Source organism: Melozone crissalis, unplaced genomic scaffold (assembly GCF_028551555.1).
Source record: "Melozone crissalis strain CALT ecotype California unplaced genomic scaffold, PUWL_Pcris_2 ptg000016l_1, whole genome shotgun sequence".
In the NCBI taxonomy this organism is placed as follows: Eukaryota; Metazoa; Chordata; class Aves; order Passeriformes; family Passerellidae; genus Melozone; species Melozone crissalis.
Window position 1 is genome coordinate 7,179,549 of NW_026535794.1, and position 12,199 is coordinate 7,191,747.

The window sequence follows — 12,199 nt, forward strand, 5'->3', positions numbered from 1 at the left end:
AGTCACAGGCAGAGAGTTCCCAACTGCACTGGAACTGATCAATACTGGAAGGTGACTTCACCCACTGGTGCCCCACCTACACCAACAGCTCCAGCTGGACACAATTCTGGCTGGAAATCTGCACAGTTGCAAGAGAACTGACAAAGACAATTGAGCTGAGAATGTTCCTATGGCCAGAAAGCCTTTGAGTGTCTCACATGTCAAATGGCAAGGACAGTAGGATATCCACTAAAGCCATTGCTGGTGATTTATTTATTAATAGCCACCTTTTTATTATTTATTTTTGAATAAAAGAAGATGAAACTACAAAGTTTGACAACTCTGTTTTTTTATGAAAACTTTCAGACTTTGGAAAAACCTCTGAAGTTGAATTTCTCTGGCTTCAAAAGAAAGCCAGGGTGGAAAGAAGTCATAGTGAGCTTATCTTCTTGTAGTGCTGGAACTAAGGAAATACAGACCATGCCACACTTCATCTCCAGCAGCTTCACCTTAAGGGAAGTCACTTTTTTACATTCTCCATTACTCACAACTTCAACCATAGAAGAATCAATGTTTAATTATAATGCTGCCTTTTGCTTTTCATTTAGCAGATTTTCACTGAGTAACAATCCCAAATAGGTGACCTTTCTGCAAATGATTCTCTGGACAGTGGGAACTGTGATAGTGTGTGCAAACAGCTATAGATGGAAAAACACTGGGGATCAGCTGAAACACAAGCCATAAATTAATTCATATACAAAAGAAATAGTAGCAGTTTCTTAAAATAAAGACATCTCCAGCTAACAGCATATACTTACCACAAGACAGAAAAAATAATTTGAAGTAGACAGTAAGGTTTTAATTGCTCTTTTGTGTGAGGCTGCTCTTTCAGCAGCACTTTACAACCCTCTGGCTATTTGCAAAACTCTCAGCAAAACCTTCAGTAAGGTTCTGCAATTGCAGAAGCAAAAGATTGCCTAGGGGCTACAAACTGTACCTGGAAAGGGCACTCATGTTCAGAAAGGACATGGTGAAACAAAAATTCCAAGGAGATTGGCAACCTAAAATAATCTAAAACAGTAAAGACAGATGATATTCATCCAACTAGTATTCACTAAACTACTAAAAATATCTTTTAATGAGAATATCTATGTTTTCTTCTATAATGAACTGTATGCTTTTTCCTATACAGAGCAAATTTTCACGGATTTTATAGCCATGGATATTACAGTCAAGATGTTGCAGATTTGCTTTAAGTGCCAATTGTTGTGTCATCCACTGCTCCTTCTGAAACAGCTGGAGCCCTTGAGAAGAATATCACTAAATATCAGTGTTAGTTAACCTCACAAGGACAGTTCATATATAGAATGCTGAAAAATACAGCAGAAAACCATGTGAGGAAAGAAGAAAATAGAGTGGACAAGCCCCAGTCATCACAATAAAATCAAACTACTGAGTTATCACTAAATTCAGGTCTGTATACCTTGAGGTCCCAGTTTTGCCTGAGCTGGAGTGGAGGTGGAGCTAAGAAGGGGGTCAGATGAAGGATCCAGGAAATTGGTGGCCAAGTTTGTTTTACATGAAAGTGGAAGTGACTCTTCAGGTAAATTATCCAGGCTCATCTTGTTCTGTCTACTGGTATCCAGTAAGTCTTTCCCAAAAAAAGCTTCCTGCAAAGAAGACAAAATGATTTAATGTAGGAAGAACACTGTATTGACTAAAAAAGAAGAACACTGTATTGACTAAAAAATCTCAGTAAATGACACAGAGTTAAAATTAAAAGCCAAGGATTAGTAAGAATATAAAAGCACAGTCTCAGTCTCACAAACATTCCAGTATGGCAACATCTATTGCAGGAGACATGAGGAGTGGCTACAGTAGCTACAACTTACCTGAGGAAGCTACATTACCAAAGTTTTAGGATTAAATTAAGGCCTTAAAATTATACAGAAAAACATTAGTTTTCTTACACATATGTAGCACAGACAGTGTATCAATACAGTGTTATTATCTATCAAAATTTGTTTATTATTTAAAATATTTCTCCTTGCACAAAAAGGAGAGCTGAAGAAGGGGCACATCACTGGGCAACTTGATGCAGAACCTTGGTTCTATTTTGAGAATCACCATACACTGCATTTCACAAAATCACCCTCATGTATAACTGCAATAACAAAACACTTGAAGATGTTTAACTTACATTATAAAAGTGGCTTTTAGAATATTATGTAACAGCTATCACTCACCTAAGCCTGAATACTCAGTAATTTGCCAACCTGTATTCATTATTTAACATGTTGGGACATGTTCCAATGTTGTCTTTAAAATCTTGATTTAGGATACAGTTCTCAAAATAAATCTAAATATAGATTTTTTTCAGCAGCAATTACTGTAATACTAATGAAGAATCTAAGAAATATTCTATGTTTTACAGGAGTAAAACAAGAATTAAAAATATAGATCCTTATTAGTCCAAAGGAAACGTTGTTAAAGTATTTATTTTCCAAGTCACTTTCCCACTTATGAAATACTATTTTTAAAAGAGAAAATGTTCTGCCTCTCTGTTAATTCTCTGCTTTCAATCCCAATACAGTTCATGCCATGAAGTTTGGTGAACATCTACAAGACAATGAGAGTTGAAACTTTAGCAAGTTCCCTTCACCATGAAGAAACTGGCTGAGAAGAAGAATAAGCCAAGTAAGTTTTATATTATATATATATATATATATATATATATATATAAAAATAAACCAGCCAGTTTGTAATATCCTGGTTATTATCCACAACTGCTGCCTCTTACCTGCTAGGGACATCATGAAATCAAAGGGAGGGAAGAGCAGACATTATTGTGGTAGGGAGATGCAGGGCATATAAATCCATAAAACTGTAGGAAATAAGTTTCCCTTATCAAATAATGTTTTATAATCCTCAAAAAGCAAAATGAAAAGCTGAGGAAGGGGCCTCATCAGGCTAAGACATCGTACAGGGCTGAATGTGGAAATACCATGTGGCAGTTCAGAGAGCAATAGAATTATTTTTCCACCCTATCTCATTTGAGAACAAGGAGAGATCCAAATACATTGAGAAGGATTCCCCAGCATCTTGGAGATTTAACATAATATACAGTTTCCTGTACAAGCTCATGAAAGTTCTTTACAGTAAGCCCAATTCATTTAAATCATCATTTTGGAATCAGAAAAAAAACCATTATTGGTTTAAATGAACTATGAAACAACACATGAAGAGTAGGCTTTTAAACAGATTTACAACACAAGGAGCAGACCACCAGCTTTACCTGCAGGTAGGCAGGAAAGGTTTCTTCGAGTTTATTTTTCTTTTTCCTGTAACGCTTTTTGATTTTCTCAGTGCTTTCAGAAGCTGGGGTAGACTCCTCAACTGGAGTGTCTGGCAGCTGCTCTGTCCAACCTACAAAGGAACACCAGGGCACAAGTAAATAAAGCACTCAGTATTTGGCTCTAAAGGTACAGTGGCAGCACATCTGGCCACCTCTGGGTGTGTGGGTTACTGCACATCCCTCCAGATGCATTCCAAAGGGGATTTTATCCAGCTGTGAATGTCCTGACCACCCAGGCTCTGGCAGCAGGAAATGCCAGATGTGACACCAGCCACAACACTGCTGCACCTCCCAAGGACACACAGACCTTTAACTTCTGCATCCCCAGGCAACCTAAGAATTTGCCAATTTGACAGAAATTATAGGTGCCATTCAACCAGGTACTTAAAACGACAATTCCACTCAAGAAGTATCTCCAGTGTCATCAATGCTGAGTTACACATTAACCACCTTTCATTTCATACACTATTTTTTCCTCAAATTAGAAGTAAAAAACTTATTTTTTTAATCTGAGAAAGAACTATCATATCAATAATGAACACCCTAGAAAAAGAAATCTATAAAGAAGCCCTTCAAGAAAAATTACACATTTATTCAGCTGTCATATTTCAAAGTGGCACTGCTTTTTCTAATAAACACAAAAGCACACAGTGCTCATCAATCATTCGGTATTTTATTACAACAGAGCAAGAAAAACACTGCAGGTAATGCAGAACTTTTCAAGTTCTGCTACTTCTGTCTTGCCAAAGCAAATTACATGAAGTTAAGGACTCTGGCAAGTTATTTAAGAAACTGAATTATCATGGTAATAAAATCAGCTCTGCTTTGTAGTGCAGTGATCTCCTGTAGGATATCCAGAGGACCATGAGTGGAATGAGGCTCACCAGCACTGACCTCTGCACTGAGAGGGAGGCTTAACAGAGAAAAGGAGTGGATGTGACAAGGGTGCAAAAAATCTTGGTAAAGCTGATGAGTACTGGCCACTGAGGAGCAGGCTCTTGGCAAGCTGATTTGTATTTTTCTCAACTAGCAATTGTGCCCGAGCACAAAAAGAAACTCCAACTTTCAACTGAAGAATACTTGTTTAAGAATAGTCCTTTTTAACAACATGCATTGTAGTGTTACCCAGAATGGGGAATTAGCTTTTTAGCCAATTTAAAAAAAAAGGTTTACTTAAAGGAGCAGACCTCTATGCAAATGAAAAGATCTAACACAACATTTTCAGCACAACCTGAAATAAGGCAGAATGCTACACTGAAACATTATTTACAAAGCAGAAACACAGCTGTAACACTAATATTAAAGAGAAAGCAAACACTATACCAAGATTGAGAACTTAATCAGAATATCTAGCTGCACTGATAAACGAAATGTTTATTGGCTTTATGAAGTAGTTCTACAAAATATAGCACAGACAACACTTGAATGTTAGATTTTAATAACACTGTCTTGATGCTGCAGCAAAGATCCAGTCCCCACCATGTTGTACAAATCTACAGCAAGAGACTGATCTGGCTCTATAAAGGGTAAAAAACCAATATCTAAACAGAAAGGAGAGAGTGACAGGAGAAATCTCAGGCCAGGGTCTTTAACTGGGGTGGTATCAGCCATCCTTCAGAAGCAGCTGCCTCCTTCTACTTGACTTACCAGGGAACAGGCTCTGAACTAAACATATTCCACATCTCCCCTGAATGATACCTCAACACCCTCTAGATTAGTGCAAGCAACTTCAGATGGATGGAATAATTTAGTCTAAGCACACACAGCGAGAAAGAGAAAAAGGCCCATGAATAAAATCTGACTTCTTGTTAGGTGCAATCTACTGAGAACTGCAGTGTCAGAGGCATGAAAATGGCTCTGCCATGGGAAAAGGCACCCAACAAAGTCAAGGATTCTTCAGCCCTGAAGGAAACACTGATGGGCAAAATATGATACACATCTAGAAAATATTTCTAGAATGAATAATTTTTAAAAAATAATCTTTCATAACATTAAACATGAAGACAGCTTATGAAACTCTCAGATATCCGATATTCGGCTTAAAATAAAAAGGAATTATTTCTTCATACAACAATAACATATCACTAAACTCTCTAATAAAGGATTTCCCAGAGCATGAACAGATTTATAAAAATTGATTAGAGACACTCTTGGAATATGAAACACTGCTGAGTATTAAAACTGATGGTCCAGAAGACACCCCTGGACCAGGGCTACATCTGGAGAAAGAGGATTGCTCTAAATCTAACACAATAATAATAGTAATAATAATAATAATAATTCTCACTATTTATCTCCTACAACAGCCTGCAATTCATTGCTTCAGTTTCTTTGTACATAATGGGCTCTGTTGAAATTCTGCTATGCAGGAATGGGTATTTTCAGCTGAATTCATAAAGCCATCATGACAAACATACATGAGCTGTTCATGAGCTGAATTGCCTTTACTGCATTAAGCATGAACAAACATTTAACACCAAATTCCTGCACTTACCTTCATCTCTGCCAGGCAACTGTTCAGAAACAGATCCAGAAGAATCTTTCCTGGAGAGAGATCTTTTTGTCTTCCCCTGCCCCGTACGACTCCTCTGACGTACCATAAATCCACCAATACCTGAACAAGGAAGTAAAAATTCAATATATGGAATAAAAACTGTGTTTCATAGTACAAATGAGAGCCAGGATTACTCTGCAGGTCAAGGAGACTGCTGCATCTAGATGTCTAGGAATGAATCTGAGATACATGATGAGTTTTCATTTCAAATTTTATGAGATATTTCTGAATTTTTATGTCTCAGTGGGTACACATGTAATGAAAAATGATCAGAATTTCAGGACTATAGAACATCCATAAGAAGTTCAAATCACCAAACCTGGCAACTTTCAGATGTTGGTTTTCCCCTCCCTTGGGGCAAACTGATGAGTTGATGGAATTAGCTGTCAATCTACCAAATGAAACCTATTAAAGAGCCTCAAAGGACCACAAAAAATCCTCTGCAAATAGCTCTAGAGAGCCCACCACTCCAAATGATGCTACCAGAGAACGACATATCCCAAATAAAAAGATAATTAATCAACCGCATAGTGGCCTGAAACTCCTGAATTCTTCACTAGACACTGACTGCAGAGTTCCTGATCTTTGCAGTTGGTGTGTACGGATCTAAATGTACCAGATACAGATCTGTTTCATTTTTCAGGGGAATTGTTGGCTGCAGAAAACTAATGGACAACTAATAGATGTATTCTGTGTGGATACAGCTCAACTGTTTGTGCACCCAAGACATACAGTTAATTCATTCAGTCAGGATAATTAAGAGTCAACTGCACAAAGAAATTAAAATAAATGAATTCATCCAATAACTGAATTCATTAAAATTCACCTGTCAGAAGTAATCTGCGAATACCTGGTAAACTACTCTTTTAAAATATTTCAAAAAAAAATCCAAAATAACTGCAAAAAGTTGTCTGAAGTTCAGATATTACCATATATATATACACACATAAAAACTCTCCTTCAACAATTATAGAAATACAGCACAATTTCCTATCAAGTTAAGAATCAATAAGGCACAGATCTGAACTACTACAAGTAATTGAGAAGCACACGAAGAACAGGAGCACTGCTGACCAGCAACCTTTGGAAAAGTGTTTTGGCAAAGAAGAAAAAAGGAAACTTTAAACAAAATAGGGGGAAAATCTACAGTCAACAATAAGCAGTAGAATACTTCAGAATTGTGTAGTGTTTTCTAATATTTTTTTTTTGGTAATGATACAGAAAAAAATGAGCAATGGACACACAATGATCTAAGTTACTTTATCCTACCAGGTCTGTATGGTTTTCGCTTCCTTTTTTTAATCCCATCAGCTCCTTCAGCCACTTTGGTATCATCATCCACAGCCTCCCGTTCTGGGCTGGAATCTGATTTTCCATCACAATCCATAAGGTCACCTTCTGCAGAAGAGAGGCAATGATAACTTTAACTGGAAAAGCCAAACAAAATGATTTTTTCCAAAATTTCCACATCTGACTGTTTTATGAGAAACTGGCTGAGAATGACAGATTTTTCAAAAGGGTGACAGATAATCATAAGCCCTGGACATTTTTGGGAAACTCATCCTAACTATACACACATTTCCTATGAGATGATGTTTAGACAAAATCAGTAAATAAATGCTGTAATTAATATATGTAAATCAGAGAAAGTTTTTGGTACCTCCTCTGGAAGCTTGTGCTAAGTGTCTGAGCAATCTCTAGCTGTTCCATCAAGGACCCAGTTTTACTAAGATAAATTTCCTTTTCTTCACTGTCCTCCTCAGTTTTCCTTGACAGGGCTTTTTTTTTTATTGAGAAGACACTCAAAAACTGCAGCCTGCACTTGGAAGGCAAAGTGCAATGACTTCTAGTGTAGTGGGCTCATGACTTGAAGCTCTGTGACTGAAAGCAGACTAATCTATGAAGAGGAATCTGATTTATATAATACAAAATTCAGCCCAAAGGAATTACTCAGCCTTGAAGATGAAGACTATAATTCAAAGTTAGAGTTTATATTCTGTGGGAAAGCAGGGGAGAAACAGATGTAAAGTATGTTGACATTAAAAAGCCTTTGGTGTTGAAGAGAGAGGGAACGAATCCTTCTTCATATCCCCAAAAAGACCTTGCATCTTCATTTTATCATAAACCTTCTGAAATGTTAAATATGCTCTCACCCCTGAAAAGATACTGGAATTCTCATGTTCTGCTTTGGATATAGGTGTACAATTCTAGATGGAGTAAAACCCCATGCAGTTGTAAGAGGGAGAAATACTGTTCTAACAGAGCTGGACTCTTCAACACCACTTTTGCTGTAGCAGAACTGCAACCCTCACTCTTGCACAGGCCAGGTCATGGCCCAGACTCTCCCACTGATAAAGACCTCACTGAGTTCCACCAACAAAGCCAGTGGATGGCAAAGGCCACCAAGCTGAAGCTCCCAAAGCAAGCTCAACTTTCAAGTGGACTCTAAAATGTAGAAGACCCAGTGAAATCTGAACCTGATGCAAGCCTACAGACAAGAGGGTAACAAAATTCCATGAGCTCACTTTTCTCAGATAAAGCCTCTTTTTCCCATCTGAACATCAAGACCCAAAGTGAGGGTCTTCTCCTTTTTCCCTGGTATTACTACACTGTGTTACTCCAATCAAAGCCATGGCACAGCTTTATTCATGCTGATGCTCATACAAAAATTCCACATGTTTGGAGATAGACACTGATCCTCTCTCCAGAGTAGAGCCCTACACACCCAGAGCTTCAAGGAAATCCCACCTACCTTCATGTACTCACTGTGCTGTTACCATCACACACATGAATGTGCTTTATCTCTCAAAAAGGCAACAAAAGGTGATCAGAACTGAAATTGAAGTTGTGGATGCTCTGGCTCTCCCTTTCATACCCTGCTATCACATCTATATATCCTGTTATCTACTTGTGAAGACCTACCACTTATAGATGCCAACAAGCAGATAAAGAAGTCAGAAAAAGTCATGTAGAAAACAGGCACACATTTTTAAAAGTAAAGATTATTAACCACTGAAGGAGAACAAGGGAAGTGACTAGTTGCCTCCAAATTCAAAAGCATTTTTTGCTGTCAAAAACCCAGCTGATGGAGAATATGAAAATATGAGATGAAATTTCAGAGTCCATGTAATGCTAGGATGATGTACCAAACCCTGTGAATACTGAAAGACATGAAAGAAAAACAAACTGTTTAAAAGGTTATAAAGAAATAAAAGGAAGCTATTTTTAGTAAAGAATAGTTCTAGTCAACAACAGAGGGTAAGAATGTGCTCATCAAACAACAGGAACAACACTTCTATCAACAAGATAACACTGAAACTTCACTGATGGCTGAAGTACCCAGCTTCTTATGACATTTAACCTGATTAACAAGGCAGTGTTTTGGTAACAGAACTGTGGGGAGGTGGGGAGCCTGTGTGCCTCAGTTCCTCTCCAGAGACACCTACATGACCAAGGCAATGACCTTCTCACTTGCCACTGGAAGGAGCCTTGTCCCAGGCCATGGATTAACCCCTACTGTGCCACCACCCTCCTCAGCACACACAGGCAGATCACAGCAAGTGTTAGCCCAGATCACTGACTCTCACCTTACTTCTTTCAGAAAAGAGAAATACTCTCAGCAAAGAACTACTCCACTTTCCCACTTGATCTTAATACCAGCCTCTCAGCGACACAGATGTTGCTTTGCTGAGCCAACACTTTCAAACAGTTTGCAGTGAATTTGAGTACACCTGTACTCTCTGAGTGTGCAATGTTTTCCACAGGCAACCCAAGGATTAGACAAAAAATCATCTCCTATTTCCAGTGCTGGCAGCCCTAGAAAGGTGAGTTTCCTACAGGATGGATGACTCATAAACAGAACAACAAGGAAAATTCCTGAAATGGACAACAATGAGCCGTGACTACTGTTCAAGAAATTTCCATAAAACATTCTGCACAGAACACAGGAGTATCAGTGTAATAAAAACTCCCAGGGATATTTGCAATACACACAGGTACTGCAACACTCCAAGCTACAAGACATGCCAAAAGTAGACTGCTACCTCTACTGTCATCCATCTCCCCATCTCTTGAGTGCTCTGACTGGGCATCTGGGGGTGTCTGAAGCACAGCCACACTGTTCTGATTTATAATCTTCAGTTTAAGCTTTGGTTTCGTCCGTTTTCTTCTCGGTACTGTAACAGTGAGGCTCTGTAACTGAGACATGCCGGATTCTGTCAAGCAGACTCCATCCTGGGTGTATGTCTTCGGTGGGTCTATAAAAGTTGAATGAATCATAACAGCAATATAAAACTCTTTTAATTTACAAGTCTTTGATTTTTTAGGAATAGCACTTACAAGAGTTAATAATCCACAAGTATGGAGCTGACCCGTGAGTGAAGAAATTGGAATAAATAAACCAGAGATATCAGACACTGTCTTACACATTACAATTGCAGCTTTATGATTTAGAGTCTGATGTCAAATCCAGCAATAATATATTACATTGCTATGAAACAACTTATATCAAGGACTCATTAGAAAGAACAATTTGATTATGGAAGTTGGTGCCTTGCAGGGTATTTCTGTATTACTGGCACCCACAGAAAACTGTGCAAGTCATACTTTGGGTCCTTGTGTTGATTGTCAGCCAAGGCCCCCATCCAGTCCTCAGCACTTTACCTTCATCTTATTCATAACCTTAAGTCTCCAAGAACTCCTGGGAACTCAGAGAAGTCATCAGCCCTATTTCATAGGCAGACAAAAAACCCAAGTTGTATCAAGTGAGCTGCTCAAGATCAAAAATGAAATTGTGGGTAGAACCCAAGTCTCCCAAGACCTGCAAGACTGCTTCTTCCTCAAGCTGTTAAATGACAACTGAGTCCACTGATAAGCTCTAACATTCTTTAATTCACCATGCAGAAAGGCCCTGCCACCTGTGTTGAGGCCTTGCAAATGGAAGCTTGGGAACTTTCAGGGAATTGCCAAATAATGAAGAGGCTGCAATGATGCTTCAGCTCTCTGAAGCCAATTACATCATAATTTGGTAACACAACTTTTGAAAACAGACAAATATAATAACATTTGTTCCATTTAACCAAAAACATTTCCTCATGTAACATCTGACAATACAGCTGGTTATGAACAAATTCTTCCCACTTGACTGCTTTCTTACACTGAACTTGAAAGGTGTGTGTTACAAAAACATCTCACACTCTTTTTCTGATTGAATATTTGAGGGGAGAACCTTCTCTGAGGTGTCAAATAGAAAAAAAAATCTCTGATGTGATGGAAGCTGTCCTAACATGATGGAAGCTGCTGGGTAAAGACTGACTTGGGAGTAGGCTTGTCAGGATTATAGGTTCCTAGCACAAACCAGACAAATACAGAAAAGCTGCATCCTCCTAACATCTCAAGCCTGTAAACATTTGTGTACATGCTTGATTCAGCCACACTGTGTTATCACCACTGATATTAAGGCAAGCAGCTAAGACTGTAGGATCAAAGCATAATTTAAAGTAATTATTACAGTGCAGGTATGGCAGGCAAGAGAGAAGAAAGAAGAGACAATGAGGAAAAAAATGGAAAGCATGCTGTGGTAACTGAAAGATAGTTAATGCTGTGTGTTACAAAACCACAGGAAAAGGAATTTTTGTCTCATGTAAAAATATACCCTTAGAATATTCTAAATGATCAGATATTAAGCATTTCCATTCTTTACCTAGTTCTTTTGATTTTGAAATAATCTGAGCTCCAACTGATGAATCACAACAGTCCAAAGAAGGCACTGAAAAATATAAGGAAAATAATTTCAACTTTTAAAAATAGTGACTTGATTTAAATTGAAACTATCAATTTTCCTTGAAGCAGTTCCATTAAACTCCCTAATTTATACTGTTGGCAATCATTTACTTGCACCTTTAAAATAAAGTGCTTTTCAGTATCACAGATGTGACTACAAAAGAAGTCTGATAGAAACTGAAGTTCTCCAATTTCCTAAAGCCAAGAATGGCACTGGAATAGTACTGAAGTCAATGGGAAATTATCTCCTTCTACTGGACCAAGGGCAAATTAATAGAGTGGGTCTTTTGGGTTGGAAAGCAACCTGTACACTAGTCATGATGTTCAGGTTTTGCTGCCTTAATCATTAAAAACGTGAGGGTTTTGTGAAGTGAGTATTGATCAGTATTTCCCCAAGGAGGGGCTTTGCACACAAGGCTCTCACTGTGTCTGTGCTGTTCTCTTACACAGCACTTGGAGAAGGCTGAGGTATTGAGAACAGATAACAGAACCTGTTAGACAGGGCAATTCTTATTCCAGGTAAGAGTACT

At 38.2% G+C, this 12,199-nt stretch overlaps 1 protein-coding gene across 8 annotated transcripts in view; it reads right to left on the minus strand.

Moving 5' to 3' along the window:
* The window catches only part of KMT2C (lysine methyltransferase 2C), a 188,356-nt gene that overhangs the window by 44,696 nt on the left and 131,461 nt on the right, over positions 1-12,199 (minus strand). For 5 of the 8 annotated variants that reach the window (XM_054273841.1, XM_054273845.1, XM_054273843.1 and 2 more), the window contains 6 exons: positions 11,590-11,655; positions 9,932-10,144; positions 7,158-7,286; positions 5,829-5,948; positions 3,275-3,405; positions 1,463-1,649 (listed from right to left, as the gene is read on the minus strand). In XM_054273841.1, the coding sequence (XP_054129816.1) occupies positions 1,463-1,649; positions 3,275-3,405; positions 5,829-5,948; positions 7,158-7,286; positions 9,932-10,144; positions 11,590-11,655 (846 nt within the window). The remainder of the gene's footprint in view (positions 1-1,462; positions 1,650-3,274; positions 3,406-5,828; positions 5,949-7,157; positions 7,287-9,931; positions 10,145-11,589; positions 11,656-12,199) is intronic. The other 3 variants (XM_054273844.1, XM_054273846.1, XM_054273848.1) reach the window with 3 other exon arrangements.